This window comes from Mirounga leonina, unplaced genomic scaffold (genome assembly GCF_011800145.1).
Source record: "Mirounga leonina isolate KUSES-001 unplaced genomic scaffold, KU_Mleo_1.0 Mir_97, whole genome shotgun sequence".
Taxonomy (NCBI): Eukaryota; Metazoa; Chordata; class Mammalia; order Carnivora; family Phocidae; genus Mirounga; species Mirounga leonina.
Genome location: NW_023270889.1, coordinates 7,000,394 through 7,023,215, shown reverse-complemented (window position 1 = coordinate 7,023,215; position 22,822 = coordinate 7,000,394). Strand labels below are relative to the sequence as shown.

General features: G+C 42.4%; 2 protein-coding genes across 3 annotated transcripts in view; both read right to left on the bottom strand.

Annotated features, from left to right (window-relative positions):
• The window catches only part of LOC118006541 (growth hormone receptor), a 257,625-nt gene extending 234,944 nt beyond the window's left edge, over positions 1-22,681 (bottom strand). Inside the window, exon 1 of one of the 2 annotated variants that reach the window (XM_034999247.1) lies at positions 22,481-22,681. Coding sequence is in view for 1 of the 2 variants with exons in the window: in XM_034999245.1 (XP_034855136.1) it covers positions 21,717-21,729 (13 nt within the window). In the remaining variant the exon portion in view is untranslated. Of the gene's footprint in view, positions 1-21,716; positions 22,359-22,480 lie in introns of those variants that run through there. The other variant, XM_034999245.1, reaches the window with a different exon arrangement.
• LOC118006542 (F-box only protein 4) overlaps positions 1-22,822 on the bottom strand; it is a 441,418-nt gene that overhangs the window by 36,587 nt on the left and 382,009 nt on the right. The window lies entirely within an intron of this gene.

Here is a 22,822-nt window from a genome sequence, read left to right as displayed (position 1 = left end):
ACACGTAACTATATGAGGGGATGGATGTGTTAACTAACCTTAATGTAGTTATTATATACATGTGTATTATTTGTATGTGATATATATATCAGGTCATCTCAGTGTGTACCTTAAGCTTACGCAATGTTGTTTGTTAATTATATCTCAATTAAAACCTTAAAATACATTAAAACAAACAGAAAATTCCCTCCCTTCTTTAAAGCACATGGAGCTTTAGTCAGACTCTCCTTATTTGGCATTGTGGATGACGTAGGAGTAAACGCTGAACTGAAGTGCATTTTTCAAATCAGAAGACAGATGCCATAGGCAGTCTCTGTTAATATTTATCCAAGTCTCTTTTGCTGTGATTTAAATCAGGAGACATCGAGATCATTTTCACAGAACTCACCACCAGAGATGGGAGGAAACAGAAACGCACACTCATGTCAAGTTTATAAATTAAGACACATTGTTTTTGAAACCACAGGCATTACTGGCCCCCCGCGTCTTTTCCTGAGCAGGACACCCTCACACTGCTCTTCTAGGTCGAAAAGCTAGCTCTGGGTGCTCTCAGGGTGAGTTATTTCCTAGTGACACCACCACCCACCGTCAATACTGTAGAGTTCGATGGTGGCTCAGTTCTAACAATGAATCGTACTCGTGACTGATGAATTCCCTCACTACAAGCATCAGCAGTCATGTTGCCTTTTGAAACTTGTATCATCAGACCATCAGATCATCATTGGTCTGATGATACAAGTTTCAAAAGGCAACATGATTGCTGATGCTTGGGCTTTAGCTGATGCTTGGGCTTTAGCCTGAAAGCACCCAACACACTGTACCAAATACAGCATAAATCCATCAGCTACTAATTAGTGAATGCCCACTGTGGGCTCACTGCCTAGCACGCTGCTAAGTACTGTGGAGGGTATGCAAAAAAGTCAACAAAAAAGTCTTTCCTTTGATGACAGATCATAATGAGGCTTTACACAGTCGGTCCCTTACTTTAATTTTCTCAGCAAGAACTTATGAAGAGCTCATCATGTGCAAGTCCCCCAGGGAGGCCGCTGGGGAGTCTGCAGACATCGATCCTGGAGGCAGGCCACGGAAGGTGAGACAATGCCCACGACATCAATGCCCACAACAAGCTCACGTGAGAGTCTCAGTAACTGTGCCGATGAAATGCTGGGGAAAGGAAAAAGGAGCTTGTAGCTGGAAAGGCCGCAGGGAGGGGCAGGGGAAGGATCAGAACAGACACTGCGGAGCTTGACTTTGTGGCAACTGAGCTCAGTCTCAAAGTAGAAGAATGAAAGAATGCAGCACCGTGGGAGAGGGGACAATATGCACAAAAGTTGCTGGACAGAAACAAAGGAGATATTTTGAGGCCAAAGGGGTAGTTCCGTTGGAAGCTCAGCAGAAAATACGAGTGGATAGGTGGGTTGGGGCAATCTCACAGGGCTGTGAGTACCAGGCTAAGGAATCTGAAAGTCAATCAATCCACAAGCTCGTAAGATGATTTTTGAGAAAGTGAGTGGATGAACAACATTTAAGATTATTTGGCAGCAATGAGACCGAATTAAAGGAGGATATAGAAGGACTGCTATGGCTGTTGATTCTGCTCCAATCCAGGTGTATCTGGAAACCACAGCGAACCTTCTGGTTAATGTTTACAGCTACTGCCAAATTGAAATCTATTAACTGCTGTGGTGTCTTGTTTCACAATGCTTTGGCTTCAAACACATCTGTATGAAGTCACTTGTCACTGGCCCTGAGCAGTATGCAGGCTTTCTATGTGCACGGAGCTACTCTAAGTGTTGTAAGACGGTGCCGAAAAATACACATGGAAAAATGCTCACCATCTCAAAGAAGACCAAACTTGTGGTAGAATGTCTATGCACCGCATATTCCCTGACATACATCGGGCACTCTGCAAATGACACTGGATTGAATTCAATTTTGTTGTTGCTGAATCCAGAGAAGACAGTACTGTAACTTCTGCCGGTGTGATGGTTAAGTTTACGTGTTAACCTGACTGAGCCTCCGTGCCCAGAATCTCCCATCTTTAGAAAACCCACCCTTAACTGTTTCCTTCTCCAGCTAAAGCTTTGTCCTTTTGATTCCCTTGACAGTCAAATGTCATTTTTTTAAAGATTTTATTTATTTGACAGAGAGAGAGAGAGAGCACAAGCAGGGGGAGCGGCAGGCAGAGGGAGAGGGAGAAGCAGGCTTCCCGCTGAGCACAGAGCCTGATGCGGGGCTCAATGGGGGGCTCGATCCCAGGACTCTGGGATCACGACCTGAGCTGAAGGCTGACGCTTAACCAACTGAGCCACCCAGGCGCCCGGCAGTCAAATGCCTTGAGTTACCTGTATCTGTTGCCTCCTTCGCGTCCCACCCACTTCATTCTGGCCTCTGCCTCCATCACTGCACCCAGTGTAGTTCTCCTTAAAGTCCTGTAAGACATCCACTCTACTAATCCAAAGGACATTTGCCAGACTTTCACTTTACCCCTTATCAGCACTTAAATTGTTCTCTTTCCTTGGCCTCTGAGAGGACATTCTACCATCTACTCTGTCATATTTTTCACTCTTATTTGTCAACTTCTCCTTAACTTTTAAATGTGGAAGTTCCTTGGGGCTCAGACCATGCTTCCTTCTCTTACTCCATTTCCTCTCTGTGATCTAACTTACTTTTGTGGCTTCACTACTGTGTAAACCACTAACTTCCAAATACCTCCAGATACCTCCTCAGATTGAGGACCCAAACTGTTTCCCTGTGGATGTCTTAAAATGGCCTCCATTCAAGATGTCCCCAAACTAAACTACTTTCTCTCAATCTGTACCTGGTATCCCTCCAGTGTTGCCCATTCACATGAAGAAGCCTGGCACCTGGGAGTTATCCATGATATCCCTCACCCAGTAATATCTATGTCAGCACTAAGTCCGATCTACTCTATTTCATAAATAATGGTAAATCTATTGACCATAAATAATGATAAATCTAGTTACTTCTTTCCATCTTTCCCACCACTCCACTAGTTCAAGCTACCAATACCTCTGCCTGATCTAACCTATCTCCCTGGATATCTCTATTCCTCCTCCATTCATTCTTCATAATAGAGCCAGGTGACCTCCTTAAAATGCAGACTGATTATGTCCCCTTGCTTCAAGACCTTCTATGGTTTTCTATTGCTCTTTTGATAAATAAAGACTATAACACAGTCTGCAACATCATGTAAGATATAATCCCTTTTCTGGTCCCTTTTTAGATCATGCTCCTTCTTAATCTCTGATCTCTGATCACACTGACTGTGTTCAGTTCTCAAAAGTACCAGGTATCTTCCAGACTCCTGTTCCTTCTGCCCAGATTGCTCTTCCATACCCACCCCCCACTTCTACTCCTTTAGATTTCAAATGTCTTCTTTTGAAAGCCTTCCCTAACCACCAAGCCCCAAACAGATCAAGTTGCCTTATACTTTGATTTCATCTAACTCTCACCAGTTTTTCATTACACTTGGTTTATGTCTTTCTCCATTCTAGACCATGAACTCCAGTAAGAAAGAGGTTATTTCTGGGTTGCTTATCAGAGTATTCTAGCACACACTATTCTGGACAAAGTGTAATTAAATTAATGAGTAAATTTGTGAGTAGGTGAGCATGTGAATGAATGATGGTAATGCTGGATTTTTGTACTCAGGCTATCAATATGCCTCTTTAACTTCCTCTGCAGCACAAACCCATGAATCAAGGCCAAGCATATACTATCAAGTCCAGTTCAATATAAAAAGTGGTTTTTGAGAACTCGGGGTACAAGCTTCATGGAGAAGAAAACATGGAAAGAGAAGGACTAGGAGAGTCTGATCTGTGTTCTCCAGGTTAGGCAAGGAAAAACCAGCATCTCTACCTCTCTACCTTATTTTCATTCTGAATACCAAACAAGAACTAGCCATATCTACTTCATGAATGAATTCCTTAACTCACTTAGATCATTTTGTAAATATATAGGAAAAAAATCACTTTCACATAATTTTTTAAAGGCCAATCAACTAGGATCTTCTGTAAGGACTTAAGAGTACTCCAAATTCAGTACCTCTGCATGCACTAAAACCAACACTAATATATCTCCCACCAGCTTTCAGAGTCCATCTTTAAATAAGTTTATAGTACTATATCCCAAAGTCTTCTACGAATTCCTGGTCTTAAGCCCAAAAGATATTAATCAAAGTCCAAGTCATTTATTAAACTGCAAGTGGCCATAAAGCAGAGTTAATGCAATTTGTCAGGCAGAGCAAACCAAGAAACGGCTTGACCTATGAGCTTTTAGGACCCTCTTTGAAAAGCTGGGTAAAATCACCAGGGAAGAGGTTAAAATTCAACTTTGCTTTATGTCCCTCTTTAAATCATGTAAAGTGCAAGCATGGCCCTGACAATTTACGATTATTAGTGATAACTTACCATTGAGAATACTTCCTGAGTTTTCCCATAAGGATTTTTTAAAAGTTCAAAATGCTACTTCGGGAATGTGGTTATTATAAATATCCTTCCTCTTTAAATCACAGCTTTTTAAAGCAGTTGTCATTTGAATTACAAAATCCCAAATCCCAGAGAAGTCATTGTAACAATTATGTTAATTGGGTACTAATATTTTACTACTTGTATTTGGCAGCCTGTTTTTTTTTTTCCTGGAAAATTCCTCCTAGCTGTATATTTCAAAATTTAAGACTTAATGAAATTAAGACAATTTGTTTATTTTTATTTTTTATTTTTTTAAGATTTTATTTGTCAGAGAGAGCGCACGAGTGTGCACAAGCAGGGGGAGTGGCAGGCAGAGGGAGAAGCAGGCTCCCCACTGAGCAGGGAGCCTGATGCGGGACTGGATCCCAGACACTTAACCGACTGAGCCACCCAGGCATCCCAAGACAACTTCTTTTTAAAAAAAATATGCAAGGCAGTGTTAGGCGGCCTTAGTTATCTATTGCTGCGTAACAAATTAGCAGCTTAAAACAACAAACCTTTATTATCTTACAGTCTAGGAGCAGGGACCTGCCAGGGATTTGGCTGGGTTGTTCTGGCTCAAGGTCTTTCAAGAGACTGCAGTCAAGCTGTTGAGGGGAGGGGGCTACAATCATTCTGCAGCTGGACTGGCCCTGAAGGCTCCACCTCCAAAGTCATTCTCATGGTGGTGGTTGTCAAGATGCTTTAGTTTCATACTAGCTGTTGGACTGGGGACCTGAGCTCTTCATTCCATACTGGCTGTGGGACTCCCTCGCTTCCCTTGCATCTGGGTCTCTCCATAGGGCAGCTCAAAACATGGCAACTGCTTTCACCCAGAGTGAATGATCCAAAAGACAGAGCAGCCAAGACAGAAGGCATGATACCTCTGAAGGATCTAGTCTCCAAAGCTGCACATCTTCACTTCCACTTGACTCTGTTAGAAACGAGCTGTAAAGTCTAGCCCATGCTCAAGGAGAGGGAACTTGGACTCCACCTCTTGAAATACCAAAAAAATTTGTGAACAGTTTTAAAACCATCCTGTAGTGGTGGTTAGGATGATTAGAAGCATGGGAGTTAGGTACACTTGGGATCTTGTCCGTGCTGCTTGCCAACACTGGGTCCTTACACAAATTATTGAACTTATGCCACAGTTCCACCAAATGTAGAATTTGGTGGCTCATGGGGGTTTTGTGTGGGATTAAACAATATAACATGAAAAAGAACTTTGTAGAGCCCTTGGTCATAGTAAGCACTTCCTGAATGCTGCCCCCGCCCACCAGTAATCGGTGAAGCTAACTATTGCGTGTCCACTAAGCAGAGAATATGCAGTCCCTTGCCCTGTAGGAGCTGATAGTCTAGGAGCTTGAAAGTAAATCTGAATGTGGACATAAAAAAGCTCATGAAATTTTTCTTCTAGAAATCTGAGGGCTTTGCAAAAACAGGCAGGCAGAAAAGCAGTCTATTCCACATAAGGAAATCGATAGTGTGTTTAAAACATTTTTGTGTGCTTGCTTTTTTAAAGAAGAGGCAGTTTCTTCAAGTTCAACTTTCTCAGGAGCACTATGTGTAAAGCAGACGAAAGCCCAGCATCTTGCAGGGGTGGAGGGTGCTTTGCAGCCAGCCTGGCCCACTCTTCTGGAGACCCCAAGGCCCAGGGGCGAGTTGGCTAGAGCACCGTTGGCCAGCCTGCATGAACAGATTGTGCCTGGAACTGCATATACAAAGGATCAAAGGTCACAGTTTAAAACCATGCCAACTTAAAGTAGCCATTTAAGTCAAGAAAACAGTTTCACACATAGGTTCTGAAAGGTAATGGTTTTTCTCCTTTAAAAACGTGCAATGCTCTAAACATTGGAGTCTGAAGGGGTTACCTTTCGGTCAACCCCTGCTTATTCCTTCTAAAAAAAAAAGCCCATTTTTACATGATTGTCCCTTTGTGTCTTCTTAGAAGTTAGATTTCATAGTGAAATAATTTGTGTTTTACACTGATTGTGTTATTAGATACTAACTCCAGGCTTCCAACAACTTGTAATCAAAGTAAAAATAAACAAAAACCCCTAAAGCCTATTCTTTTCTGAATTCAGAATTAGAGGTTAGAGGAATTGCAGCATTGGTTAGCCTAGGTATTCATGTTGTTTATCTTCCCAGAGTCAAAGCCCAAATAATTTATAAGAATTATTTCTTCTGAATTTCACGTCCTGAGTTCCAAGGCAACCAAGGCAAATTTTCAGTTGGGCCACTGCAAGTAGAAAGATTAGTCAAAGATTTCACTGAATGTTCCATATCCCTGATGTAACACTTAAAAAACAAAACAAAACAAAACAAAAACTAATTATGGAAAGCCTGAGAAATGGAGGTCAACTATCTGAACTCAAACACATTATAATATAGTATTTTAATTATTACACATCGATGTCTTGCTCTTTAGAGATGCTTGCTTTCAAGTCTATTATTAGCCCTGTATCAAACTTTATTACTGCAGTATGGGTGACTTTCTGAAGATCTCTGTGGTCAATGTATGTGGATATCAAGATAACAGGTTTCGCAAATGTTAGGTAGGCTTTGAAAGAAAAATTCACAGATTCCAGGCTGATGCTTAAGCCAGCTCACTTAGAAATATACCATGCATCTGCATCCACTGCAGTTTGAGAATACAGACTTGTTAAAGCCCACATGCCTAGCAAAAAGGCACCAAGCAGAGGTGTTGGGCAAGCAGAGAAGAATGGCATTAACTGAGTACCAAGTAGTAAGAGTGTAGGCTCTGAAGGCAGAAGATGTGTTTTTCATCTCAGTGATATCATTTACCATCTGCAGAGCCCTGGGCAAGTAACTTAATTGACCAAAGTCCAACAGTCTCAAGGCTATGTGATTCACAGTTAGCAGAATTAATTGCGACACACACATTATGATGTGGGGCACATTGGAAGGTCTGGGTCATGTCTGACTCAGGGGGTCCTGCTTCACATTTAATGATCAGGATACATGTTGAAAATCAAATTTCTTCCAAGTCATCACACCATTATGGGTATTTCTCAGCTAACTGATGGAGGGTCAGCTATACATATGCCCACTGAATACAGTTTTGCTCTTATTGTTGTTTTGATATATTTGTTTTGAGAACATAACCTTGTCTAACATGATGTTGGATGTCATCAACGTCATCGTTTTTGCACTCACAGAGCTTAACCACGTAGTTACAAAGACTAGTTAGTTGGACACGAGAAGGCCCAAATAAAAGACTGTATGCACAGTATTTAAAAATTGTAGGGGCACCTGGGTGGCCCAGTCAGTTAAGCATAGGACTCTTGATTTTGGCTCAGGTCATGCTCTCAGGGTGGTGAGACAGAGCCCTGCGTCTGGCTCCGGGCCAGGCGTGGAGCCTGCTTAAGATTCTCTCTCTCTCCCTCTCCTTCTGCCCCTCCCTCCCCCTCTAGAAAAATAATAATAAAAAAATAAAATAAAGTAAAAATAGTAAAACTACATGCAATGTGATATTCTGAATTGAATCCTGGAACAGAAAAAGGACCTTAGTTGAAACAGAAAATATGAATAAAGTCTGGAGTTTAGCTAGTAGTATTGTACTAATATTTGTTTCTTAGTTTTGATAAATACGCCATGGTTACGGATATTAACATTAGGGGGAAATGGGCAAGGAGCATACAGGAACTCTACAATTTTTCTTTGCAAACACTTCTGTTAATCTGAAATTAGTCCAAATGAAATGTTTATTTAAAAGAAATCACATTGTATTATTCAGTGCAAGTTGCCTGTCCCTTTCCCACCCACATCCCCATACCTCTACTACTTTGCACTGCCTAATTCTAAGCGCCAACACCTGCGTTTCTTTTCCTGCGAGTTCTTTCTTCCATCTGAAGACTGACGGCTTTGCCCTCCCCAGCATGAGTGACCAGGAACTAATGTCTGATGAAAGTTGGTGGGTGAATATTCAAACTTTTCAATCCTGGAATGAGAGGACTCTGAGATATGTTTTGCCTGGGCTCCCAAAATCTCTCTGGGAAGATCAAAAACTCCAGTTGCCGAAGGTAACTTGCCTTTATTGGCTCCTTTCCCTTCCTTATTTCACTTTCCTAAATAAACTTTTACCTGAATCCTTATCTCATGGTCTGCTTCTGGGAGAAATCCAAACCAAGACATCACTCCTAACTGTATTTGCTGACAAAGCGGCTACTGGATATATCAGTTCAAGGTAATTTATGGGGAGATAGTATAGCTGTCCTAGATTATCTTTGGTCCCTGGAAAAAGCACCTCACTCCATACCATGAGCAAAATCACCAAATTATAAATATGCTAGGAATTGGCACATGAAAGCCACACATTTTTGGATGTGTGAAAGAGAAATGTTTGGAAGAATGCTAACAAAAACTTACATTAACTACTAAAATGCATTCATTCATTTATTTAACCAAAACTTCCCGAGGATTTTCTACAGGATATAAAATGATCAAGACAAAAAAGGTCCCTACTAGGAAGGAGTTTATATTTTTGTTGGTGGAAATGGACAAACAACAGGAAAACAAATTAATAAACAAGATAATATCAGATAGTGATAAGTGATGTCAAAACAAAACAGGATCATATGATAGAATGACCTCACTGAGGGAAGGTCATACTCTATTAGATTGGGGTCAGAGGGGTCCTGTCCTTTCCGAGAAGGTGACATTTGAGCTGGGGCCTGAATGACAAGAGAGAAAGAGTCCTCTGAAGATACACACACTCTTTCTCTCTCTCTCTCTCTCTCTCTCACACACACACACACACACACACACTGATTTTACTTTGTTGCATTCCTCCAGGTTCTTGTATCTTACAGCACATCACCATAGGCTATTCTTTACCCAGAAAGGCCTTTTACCACAACATGACCACCCCAACTGGCCAACTTTCAATTCTCCCTGAACTTACAGACAGTACCACCTTGCCTAAGGAGGGTTTCCCATCACTGATAGAAATCTCTCTGACAAACACATATATCCAGGAATAATTTAATATTGATTTTAAAATCCAAACTTCATAAGTCACCAATAACCATGTGGATATATAGGTCACTTCTGTTTGTGCAGTAATAGTCTAGGCACATCGCCGGGGAAGTCCGGACTCGAGAAACTAATCTCTGGCCAGCAGTACTCTTCTGAAGGAGGGATATTTCAATGGTTCAAACAAAAGAAACACTTCAAGGACTCAGTAAAGCCCAAAATTGGGTTGAATGGGGAAAAGAGGAGGGGGGAAAAAGCAGCAGTTGATATCAAGTAATCTTTTATGGGTGAAGATAATTAAGTCTCATGGCTCACAGCCTCTCAGAAGGGTGCTGCACGGAGTCTTCTCTTGCTGCAATATAACATGGGCCAGTCATTGTTTTGACGCACTTAAACTACAACAGCTTTGGGGTTTTTTTTATTATTATGTTCAGTTAGCCAGCATATAGTACATCATTAGTTTTTGTTGTAGTGTTCCACGATTCATTAGTTGCATATAACTCCCAGTGCTCCATGCAATACGTGCCCTCCTTAATACCCATCACCCGGTTACCCCATCCTCCCACCCCCCTCCCTTCTGTAACCCTCAGTTTGGTTCCTGGAGTCCAGAGTCTCTCACGGTTTGTATCCCTCTCTGATTTCCCTCCCTTCAGTTTTCCCTCCCTTCCCCTATGGTCCTCCATGCTATTCCTTATGTTCCACATATGAGTGAAACCATATGATCACTGTCTTTCTCTGCTTGACTTGTTTCACTTAGCATAATCCCCTCCAGTTCCATCCATGTCGACACAAATGGTGGGTATTCACCCTTTCTGATGGCTGAGTAACATTCCATTGTGTATATGAATCACATCTTCTTTATCCATTCGTCTGTTGAAGGGCATCTCGGCTCCTTCCACAGTTTGGCTATTTAGAGCTACCCTATGACCCAGCCATTGAAAACTAGGTATTTACCCCAAAGATACAGATGTAGTGAAAAGAAGGGGCACATGCACCCCAATGTTCATACAACAGCTTTGTAAAGTAAGAATCACTATCCCCATTTTGCAGATAAAGCTCAAAGAGTTTAATTAACTTGCTGAGAGTTGTAAAGGTAGTAAATGGCAAAGCTGGATTCAGACCCCATCAGACAAACCAGATTGTGTGATTCCAAAGCCTGGTCCATGCCCTTTCCAGAATGCCGACCTACCTGTAAGCTTTCACAGGGACACGTAAGAGGGCATCTGCCAGCCCTAATTCACAGGCAAATCTCGCTCTTTTCCCAGTGAAAAGAACTGGCCATGTGTCATTGGCCTCAATTCACAACCCGCCCACTCAGGTAGTTAACACAGCTGTCACCCTCACCTGTGAACAACAGAGGTAAACAACACACTATTTCATGGTTAAAATCAGTGTTTGTAGGTGGGAACGTGGTATAGCAGAAAGAGTCCTGGAAAGAATGCTAGACAAGCTGGGTTATAAATCTGTCACTGTCGTGGTGGAGCTTTAATCCCAGAGAAATCTTGTCACTTCTCAGGGACTCCCACTTCCTCACCTATAAATAAAATAAGGATGTTGGACTCAGTTTTCAACAGCAGTCCACTGGCATTTGAGGACATATAATTCTTCCTTTTGTAGGGCTGCCCCTGGCATTACAGACATTAAGCATCCTTGACTCTGGGCACTAAAAAAAAATCTATAACTCCTTTTTAAAAATTCCAGTTAACATACAGTGTTATATTAGTTTCAGGTGTACAATATAGCGATTCAGCACTTCCATATAACACCTGGTGCTCATCACAAGTGCCCTCCTTCATCCCCATCACCCATTTCACCCATTCCCCCCCCCCCACCTCCCCTCTGGTGACCATCAGATTGTTTTCTATAGTTAAGAGTCTGTTTCTTGGTTTGCCTCTCTTTCTCTCTTTTTTTCCCCTTTCCTCATTTGTTTTGTTTCTTAAATTCCACGTATGAATGAAATCATATATTTGTCTTTCTTTGACTTATTTTACTTAGCATAATACATAAAACTCTCTAGCTCCATCCAGGTCTTTGCAAATGGCTGAATAATATTCCATTATATATAAACAGAAGACCCTAAAGACTCCATGAAAAAACTTTTAGAATAAATAAAGTTAGTAAAGTTATAGGATACAAAATCAATCCACAAAAATCTGTTGTGTTTCCATACACTAGTAATAAACTTTCATAAAGAGAAATTAAGAATAACATCGCTCGGCATCAGGGAAATCCAAATCAAAACCTCAATGAGACATCACCTCACACCAGTCAGAATGGCTAAAATTAACAAGTCAGAAAACGACAGATGTTGGCAGGGATGCAGAGAAAGGGGAACCCTCCTACACTGTTGATGGGAATGCAAGCTGGTGCAGCCAGTCTGGAAAACAGTATGGAGGTTCCTCAAAAAGTTGAAAATAGAGCTACCATACGATCCAGCAATTGCACTACTGGGTATTTACCCCAAAGATACAAATGTAGGGATCCGAAGGGGTACGTGCACCCCTATGTTTATAGAAGCAATGTCCACAATAGCCAAACTGTGGAAAGAGCCAAGATGTCCATTGACAGATGAATGGATAAAGAAGATGTGGTACTACACACACACACACACACACACACACACACACACACACACACACAATGGAATATTATGCAGCCATCAAAAGGAATGAGATCTTGCCATTTGCAACAATGTGGATGGAACTGGAGGGTGTTACGCTGAGCGAAGTAAGTCAATCAGAGAAAGACACGTATCATATGACCTCACTGATATGAGGAATTCTTAATCTCAGGAAACAAACTGAGGGGTGCTGGAGTGGTGGGGGGGTGGGAGGGATGGGGTGGCTGGGTGATAGACATTGGGGAGGGTATGTGCTATGGTGAGCGCTGTGAATTGTGCAAGACCATTGAATCACAGATCTGTACCTCTGAAACAAATAATACAATATATGTTAAAAAAAAAAAAAAGAAGAAGAAGAAGATAGCAGGAGGGGAAGAATGAAGGGAGGGAAATCGGAGGGGGAGACGAACCATGAGAGACGACAGACTCTGAAAAACAAACTGAGGGTTCTAGAGGGGAGGGGGGGAGGATGGGTTAGCCTGGTGATGGGTATTAAAGAGGGCACGTTCTGCATGGAGCACTGGGTGTTATACACAAACAATAAATCACGGAACACTACATCAAAAACTAATGATGTAATGTATGGTGATTAACATAACAATAAAAAATTTTAAAAAGAGAAATTAAGAATAAATTAAATAAATAAATAAAAATTAAATAAATAAAAGGCAAATTAAGAAAACAATCCCATTTATAATTGCATCAAAAAGAATAAAATATATCTAGGAAAATATATATATATATATATATATATATATATATATATATATATCACATCTTTATCCATTCATCAGTCAATGGATAATTGGGCTGTTTCTATAATTCGGCTATTGTAGACAATGCTGCTATAAACATCAGGTGTACGTATCCCTTTGAATTAGTATTTTTATATTCTTTGGGTAAATACCAAGTAGTGCAATTGCTGGATCATAGGGTACTTCTATTTTTAACTTTTTGGGGAACCTCCATACTGTTTTCCACAGCGGCTGCACCAGTTTGCATTCCCACCAATAGTGCAAGAGGGTTCCCCTTTCTCCACATCCTTGCCAACACCTGCTGTTTCTTGTGTTGTTGATTCTAGCAATTCTGACAGGTGTGAAGTGGTAGCTCATTGTAGTTTTGATTTGTATTTCCCTGATGATCAGAGATGTTGAGCATCTTTTCATGTCTCTTGCCCATCTGTATGTCTTCTCTGGAAAATGTCTATTCATGCGTTCTCTCTCTTTTTAGTCCTTGTAACAATCATATTTCCGAATACCCCTAGGCACTGCCTAGCAGAGAAGCAGTGCCTTTGTTGAGAAACACTGATGGATGATCAAGTTCTATAAGGCCCTCTGACTACTGGGCCAAAACTGTCATTACAGCATGTGGCAGGGAAGTGGAAGTGAAGGAGGGAATCACAGGCCAATTCTACCAGTGTAGGGTCCAATCAAGATCATATTCTTGAAAGGAAGCCATACTGCTGGTATCGTTTATAGATCTTCTAGAATATTATTAAAGAAATTTTCAAATTGAATTTATATAATGTTCATATAAGATAAGTATGCAGAAACTAGAGGGTATTACACTAAGCAAAATAAGTCAATCAGAGAAAGACAAGTATCATATGATCTCACTGATATGAGGAATTTGAGAAACAAGGCAGAGGATAATAGGGGAAGGGAGGGAAAAATGAAACAGGACGAAACCAGAGAGGGAGACAAACCATAAGAGACTCTTAATTTCAGGAAACAAACTGAGGGTTGCCGGAGTGGAGGAGGGTGGGAGGGATGGGGTGGCTGGGTGATGGACACTGGGGAGGGTATGTACTATGGTGAGCACTGTGAATTGTGTAAGACTGATGAATCACAGACCTGTACCCCTGAAACAAATAATACATTATATGTAATAAAAAATTTGTTTTTTTAAAGATAAGTGTGCAGAAACACCCTGCAACAGTCATCCCCTTCCAGCAAGGACTAGGTTCAGGGTGGCCATCCCAATAGCCCCACCCTAAGGATGGATCTACATACAACATCAATGATAAGCAATGAAGAAGGCTTCTGTGTAAACAAATCCACAGCCTGGTATATACCCTGCCTACTCCCTTGTTACAAGTAACCCCAGTAAGCTCCAGATATGCAGATATGTCTCCTGGTGCTAAGTTCCTAACCTTCTCACACAAAACATCTACCTATCAAAAAAAAAAAAAAAAAGGTACCATATTTAAAATACTGGCTCAGAAGCCACTTTGCCTATAAGCCATTGCCCCAAATACTGCAGCCCAAACAGATTTCCCTTCTCTCAAAATAAATATAGCATTTCCAGTCTGTAATTGAATTTTTCATTAAATTGTATAATTGTCTACTGTTCCTTAATCACACAACAGACATTATTAGTGTTGCCTTCCTAGCTTGAATGCTAGGTCCCAAAGTCAAGGGTCATGTCTTATACTACTTTTATATTCCCCAGAGTGTCTAGCACATTCCTGGGAACACAGTAATGACTCAATAAATATGTGTTCTGTCTTTGATTTTTTACAGTGATCCCAAAAATACCACTAGCTTGGCCAAACTTACATCCTGCAGGCTAATAAAAAATTTTATTTATTCAGCATCTTTTCCCAAGTAGTTTTCAAAGTACTTTTCAGATGACATTCCTAATTCTCACATACCCTACATGTACTATAAGGAATAAATAAAAACACTAAAGTTTACAGGATGAAAGCAAAGAAAATTAAAATTGTATGCTCTTTGATGAGGGGTATACTGAGAGCTGCCAACTGGGTATGTCTCCCAAACCCTACTGAGTCCTACAGAAAAATTCCAACATGTCTCCATCTTGCTTCAAATATTAAAAATTTCTTGGACTTTGCCAAGACCCTGAACAGGATCCACCTGGGAAAGTTGGTCATCAAGTTCAGGTGTTACCATTAATCTAAGGAGAGGGCGCCTGGGTGGCTCAGTTGTTTAAGCGACTGCCTTCAGCTCAGGTCATGATCCTGGAGTCCCAGGATCGAGTCCCGCATCGGGCTCCCTGCTCAGCGGGGAGCCTGCTTCTCCCTCTGACCCTCCCCCCTCCCATGCTCTCTCTGTCTCATTCTCTCTCTCAAATAAATAAATAAAATCTTAAAAAAAAAATAATCTAAGGAGAATCATACCAAATTTGCATTCTGAGCTTAGATCCTAGTCATCACCTGACTCCATCCACATCCTTTGTCCAACTTACCACATCCGTCTTATCGACACTTCAATTTCTCTGTTTTACTACAAACTAAGGTCATCAAAAAATATTTATTAAACAACTATTCTATGACAAGCAAAGCACTGTTTTGTCAATATCTCTAAAGGAAATAAGATGCTATGCTGAGTGCTAATATAAAAGAAATAATTCCTCTTCATTCTTGCTCCACTTTAATCTTTCTAACTTGCTAGGCATCAAAGTGGTACCTTTTCTTCATTCATCATCATCTTGCCCAGGGATTCTGGTATCTTCTTCTACCCCTAGGTCAAGAAGCCACTGTCAAGGCTCTGTCTTCAGTACTCTTTCCATAATTTATCATTCATATAGGCTCCCCCAGACTGTTTTTCACTTTGCTTTGCCAAATTGAGGTTTTCTGGGATAACAATAACCTAGCCTGAAGATGTCCAAAGAAGGGGCAGATAGGGTGAATCAGGATCTCGTATGCCATCATCCTGACCAGGGGCAAAGGCTGCCTGGCCAGTGGCAGTCAGAACTGGAAGACCGACAGAAGCTTATGACCAGCCATCACCAAAGTTGAGTGCATCACTGGCAGCACCTTTTGTGTCAATAAGCACGTGGGGAGAGAACTCTGGATGTCTATTTTGTAATGGTCACACTCTACTTGTTTTTGATATGGCAACTCAAGGAAAAAAGATAGATATGATGCTTATTATAATAAAGTACATGTCTTAAACAAGAAAAATGAATTTTTCTTTGGACCAATGACTTTATGGTAGGAACAGAGGTCCTTTAGTTCTTTAAAGTTTTTAAATAATATAAATGAGGAAATAATCAAGGAGGAGTTACTGGAGCAAATGTCTAGCATAGCAGGCTGTCCACCATAGGTAAGTACAGAGAAGCACCTATTCAATTCACAAAATCCTTTGGTGTTCTCCCACGGAATAAGGGCTTTCTCAGAGTATTCTCCTCCACCTGTGTCAAATCCCCGTGAAGTGAGCATTTTCCCTGGGATACACGTTTCACTTAGAAGCCCAGCCAGCTGGAGATAGACTTGTTTATGTTTAAACAAATTCACAATCTAAGAAGTATAACTCATTGGGATTATAATGATATTATCCTAAAGAAAACTGACTGAAGTCTTGTCAATCACAAAAGAAGCAAGGTCTAATCAAAGCAGTAAACACATCTGGAAGTTTTAAGGACTCTGCAGGAGAAATTATCTACTGATTTTGAAATGGAGCATTTGAAGGTAGGTTTAGATGTTAATTAAAAAAACACAGCCCAACAATTTCTGACAAAATCACAGCCTTCTTATGAATCATTATTTGGTAAAATTGATGCCTGACCTAAGGCTTCATTTGCCTCTATTAAAAGGTAGTGAAAAGCAAGGACTGAAGAAAGAAGTTGAAACTAAACAAGGATCCTTTCTGTCCTTCTTTTAAGAGTCTGGTACTCATAGCAGAATTGTCTTTAGCTTAAAGCAAAATAACAACAAACAACAAAAGAAAAGAAAACTGCTTCCAAGGGATTTTCTGCATCAGACCATGATGAGCTGGTATTGTTTCAGGAAGCACAGCCATGATTACACTTTTATCTGTTTTACTTAACTGACTAAAAATATTAATGGTGAGGGAATAAAATAAGCAACACTATTTCTTGATGCTTATATTGAAAATTGTAGCTTGTTAAATAAGTGATCTGAATTAGAGCTCGACTATCCAAGGCATTCCATGTTAATTAGACTAACACTTTTTACGGCTGCTGTGTTTACAAGCATCCAGCAAAGAGTGGAAAAATATAAAAATGAATAAAATTTATTTTCTGTTTTGAGGAACCGTTCCTAGCAAGGAAGACAGATATGAAAAAACAGACCAGGAAACTGAAAACAAATGAAATAGGTGTTCTTGGAGAGTTTCAAGCGAAGTCCCAAAGGCTCTGAGAGAAAAGAGAAATTCAATAATTAAATGAATTCAAATCATAGCCCCCCAAAGAATCCTAAGACGGCATCTTGTTTATTCCTCGTTTTTGTTGTTGTTGTCTGTTATTAACATGTAAGAAATATGAAGACCAGGGAAGTTCAACAGTTTGCAAAAATTACAAAGCCCGCGGAAGGCAAAGCTCAAGGGGGACCAAGTTCTCTGACACCGAGTTAACTATGGTTTCATATTATGCCATCCTAACTTAAGGGTTTCTTACATCAAAGTAGAACTTTTGTTTGGAAATTACATGTCTAAGTACTTGTCAGTGGGTCTGCTGTAATTTTATTTTTTTTTTGCAGGAGGTGGGGGCTAGATAGAAGGTAGAGTTGTGAAATGAATTTTTGAACTTTAAAAAAATAGGCCCTTTTCATTGATTATTTCCTCCCTTTCTACGAGAACAGAATAAAGCAAAGAAGCAAATGTGATATAGATGGAGATCATAATGCTAGGGGATTAGTGAGGAATCTTACTGCAAACACACACACACACACACACACAAGGGGGACAGCATGAATAATTTCATCAAAGAGCACAGACTGTCACTGGCCCCTTGTTCTGACTAAAGGTCAATGTGCAAAGGAGGACCTTCTGAGAGTCCCAGATGTCAGTCCATATCACAGGCTGGTTTTCTCTCTTTGCCGATAAAAAATGGTTCTTTCTTTCACATTCAGACTTGCTGAGAAAAACAACATCGTCATCATCATCAACCATAAACATCTCTTGCAAGAAGACAGAAGATTCTCAGCTGTGGCAGATTCCCAGCTGGTAGCAGGGGAAACATAACTTAGTTGGGAAGCCCCAGACAGATACATAAAAGGGAAATCCATCATATCGGGCAGGTGTCCAATGAGCAGTACAGGCCGTAAATGCTACGGGGGTTATGTGTCAATACCTCAGCCCTGGGTGTTAAGCATCATAATTTTCACTGAGGAGAACAGTGAGTCTCAGAGGAGCTGATGTGCCTGTTGGTGGTAAAACTCAAATTCAAACTGAGGTCCAATGGGCACCAAAGTGTTTGCCCTTGAACCACACCCTCTCCCCCTGTATATACCAGCTTTGCTTCTTTCCTCCAAGAAGGCTAGAACTTAGTCAGTGAAGACCATCAGAGCCTTGCCTGATTTGGATCCAGACACACAACAGGAGGCAGGAACCTGTCCTGGAACTGATGTAGTGATATACCTGCTTTTGACTTCCCTGTGACATGATGGGCCATTTACCTTCAGGAGAAGAAGGGGTTGCTGACTCAGTCATGTCCTGTGTGTACATCTTAAATCCCAGTTGCCTGAGGAAGCATTTCTGTCAGATGTACTTTCACCTCATTTAGGGCCAGATGGCATACTCTCTGAGACTGGGATAGAACGAGCCTTCAATAAATGCCTGATTGCTAGGACTGACTCATGTTTGTGGAAGCAGACACAGTAAGGTCCAGGAAAAGAATACCTCGCTGTTCCTACCTGTCTGTGATATGCAACTTCAATTTGCTTGTCTTCAAGAACATTCTACATCTGGTTTTTTTGTTTTTGTTTTTGTTTTTGCTTAGTGTTCCTTTGATAGGGAGAAATTAAGTAACTATGTTCATTGCATGTAGGATTCTATGTACCTGCACAGTATGACACTTCCCATAGATATGAAATTCAGGCATAAAAAAATATTTTTGTTAATGAAGTACAGTTAACATAAAAATATTTTGAAAGATTATAATGTCTTGACTATGGATGACTAATAATCTAAAAAGAGTAAGTTGTTATCTTGTTTACAGCTTAGAAATTAGTGAACTGTGTAATGAGATGGCTAAAATAGCTCATGAATATTAAGCTGCCTTAATGGATGCAGAAAGTCCAGAACTAAGGATTTCACATCTGAGTTTTAGATGACAAACATGATGAGGGGTATCGTGAGTGCAGACTCTGGGGCATGTTGTCAGGGCAGGGAAGGGTGGGACCCCACTGTGGGTGAGAAGAACTGCAAGGATAGCAAAAAAAAAAAAAAAAGAATTCAGGAAGAAGGGGCATAATGTTTGTTTTCAAATATAGCACTTAAAGGGAAGAGAGATTAGATTCATTGTGTGTTGCTCCAGCAACTGAACAGTAGGTCAATAGGTAGAAGAAAATGTTGATTTAGTGTAAAGCAGGACTTTCTAAAAATGAATCTCTCCTAGAATGGACTGGCCAGCGAGGAAGCAAGATTGCCAGCTGATTATTTTCAAGAGGTGGGCTGGCCCATTTACAGAAAAGGCTACTGAGGTGGAAGTTCATGCACCTGATAGGTACCTCTGAAGGTGGTTACCATACTCATCAAACATTTTATTGGGCATGTTATTAACATTATACTGTTCAAGGTCGGGGGAAAAAATCACTTCCCTAAAAGACACCCTCATTGCTTTGTTTACACAATGAGCAGAGGGCTGATTCCAAAGCTTTACCAAATTCAGTTCTTATCAAATCAATGTTCAGAAAGTGATTAGATGAGTTGGAATCTCATATTATTTAAATCATTACCACAGAGGTTACAGGGTTTTCTCTTTTTTAAAAAAAATTGAGGGTTTTTATGGACACATGTGAACACATTAAGTTATTTTCATTATTGACATATCTTTAATTGTTCTCTAAAACTACACCAAGTCTCCATAACTGTGCAATTTACCAGTGGAGTGACCAGAGAAGTTTAATCCTCAGGTTCACAAATTTAATCAATATAACCCATGCCTGTTTTTCTAAGTTAAACAATTTACTGTGCCACATTCTCACTGTATCACTCAGATTTATCTTTACATTAACAATGCTCACCAGCAGATAGCCAAAAAGCCTCGCCAAGTTGGACCAACTTCAAGATTTGTTTCCATGCTGGGGTATTTCATGCGCTTGGCAGAAGTAGGCTGCAACTGGGGCTCCATTTATTACATTATGCTATAAACATTATGTCCGGACCTAATGAGATACTCCACATGACAGTCCCGTAGGTAACCAAGCACTGTAAATATCTGTTAATACAAGCACCAGATATAGCATAGAGAAGATGCCTAGTATCCATTTTAAGTGGTTTATAATGTGGAGTCTGCTGTTTATGCACTAATAATAAAAAAACACAGCCCCAAACTCTGTCTAGAACAAATATTTGCAACGCAAAGTTATGCTCAGTTTGGAAAAAAAAAAATGCACTGGAGAGTCATGGCTTTGTCACTGCCTTTATAGACTTTCATTTCACACTTTAGCCTATTAAGTGTTGGCCTTCCATAGCATTCAGCAGACCAAAACTATAATTTCACTGTGATATATTTACTCCAAATGGAAAGCTGAATGTTGGCTCACCAACTTTCCTTAGACTTATGTGAATCAAAAAGTTTACAAGGGTGGAAGGAGATAAAGGACAGGCCGAGCTTAAACTACAAATGATGTCCAAGGATCTCTGGGTGAAAACACATCCTTCCAGCTCCATCTGAAGTCCATCTGAAGAGAAACCGTAAATAACCAGAGACCCCTAGAAATCTAATCTGGGAACAAGCTTTTCTCAAAAGGAAACAGAATCCCCAATCACAGAAAAGATGGAACTAACAATCCTGTGGACTAAGTCATTTTGTTTCTATCTAGCATTTTAATTTCTGGAAAATATTTCACATTAATTACCTCCAAAGTGTATATACCTTGGCACCCCAGAGAAAAGGACTAGCAGGGTGACCCAGGTGGAAACTAGCCTAGAACACCAATTGCTCACGGCACAGCTGCCGCAACATGTATGAAAGGTGGGTGCCTTCCCAGGCACACGTGCCAGGGATTCTAAAGGTAAACACCCCAGAGACCATCTAGTTTCTGGACTGTGCCCAGCTGCACCCCAGGAATCTCAGACCTGCAGCTCCAACTCGGGTCTGGGCCTCCAAGGTTCTGTACCTACACATAGAACCCTCGTCCTCCTATGCAAGTCTCCTGAGAGCTCCAGAAACCTCCTCCTCCAGCCTTCAGCTCCTCAAAGGCAATGGGTTTAGTGTTTTAAAGCTAAGCAGGGTCAGGCCTGGTTAGTACTTGGATGGGAGTTTAGTGTTTTTAAGTCCGTGGTATTTAAATCCTATGCAGGAACTCCTGCGACTTCCCAACCCCCTGGCCTCCCGTTACCTTTCCCTATCCCTTCCAAGGTCTCCTGGCTGCACAAATGGGCGGGCGGCACCTCTCTGGCCTCCTCCTCCCCCCTGCACAACCTACTGGCTCAGGCGCCGACACGCCTCCCCAGGCGCACACACGCGCGCACACACGCGCACACACACACAGCGCGCACGTACACCCATCCAGCACGCGTACCCGAAGCCAGGTTACCAACTCCCGCAGCCGGGCCCGAGTCGGCGTCCCCACTCGGGTTATATATAAAGCACTCGCCCCAAAATAGACTCCCCCACGCACCCGCGAGTGGGTGACCCTGCCCGGCACCCTGTGCACGCCACCAGCACCCTCTCCCCTGACACGCGGCTACCCCACTCACCCGCAGCTCTCATGCCTCGGGCAGTTCTGTCAAAACTTTGAGCCTGGTTGATTTCATAACCACAAGTGTGTCAGGGGCTGGGGGTGCTCGGCTTGCCACGATGTCCACCCACTCCAGCTCCTGGGGACTGGTGGCCGTGACTCTACTGACCCCAGCTCCGCGGGTGCCAAAGCGTGGCTGCATTAAGCACAAACGCGCAGAGGGCGGTGCGCTTTGGGGAGGAGCGCGCGGTGCCGACGCGCACAGCCCGACGACCTCCCCTCTCCTCGGGTCGCGCCGCCAGGGACCTCTCCCCGCTCCGCGGCGGCAGCCTCAGCAGTTCCTGCCCCAGCCCGGCTGATGATGTCAAAGAGAAACGCAAAACTTTTACGACTTTAACAATCCTGGCTTCAGAGGAAGCCCCTCCAGGTACCGCGAACACCGGCCACAGCGGGCGCCAGCGTGGGATGGTTCGCCTGTCGCCCCCAACTCCTGACGCCCACCACCAATGTCCACACACACACACATCCACAGCGTGGATCGGGTTACAACAACCCACCAGCAGAAAACAACTTCTTCGCGAGGAGGAGGGGAGCACAGCCAACCCCCAAGTCCCCCGGGAAAAAAATGACTCGTGTAAATACATAAGCCAGATCCCCACTTTGATAAACAACTGGTCCACTCCTAGGCCCCCGGGCACAAAAGGGGGGACAGAAGAGCCCGACTCCCTGAGCCTCTTCCCCCCCCACCCCAACCCCACCCCCCCACCGACCCCGCTCCAGTACCTCTGAGTCTCGCCTTGGGATAGAGAGCGCGGGTTCGCTTCCGCGCTGGGGCCGAGGGCGCTGGGGCCTCCGGCCTGCGTGGCCCCAGCCCGGGGTCCCCGCCGCCGCCTCGGCTCAGCAGCAGCCGCCGCCACCGCCGCTCCAGCAGCCGCCGCCGCCGCCGCCGCTCCCTAGACCGCCTCCTCTTCCCATGGCTGCGCCCAGCTTGGCAGCTCGCGGGCTGTCAGGCTTGGGGAGGAGGAGGGGCGGGGTGAAACGGGAAGGGAGGACGGGAGGGGATGGGTGGGAAACGGCGGCCGCCGCTCACCAGGGGTCACGCCGGGCCCGGCCCGCCGCCCCCGC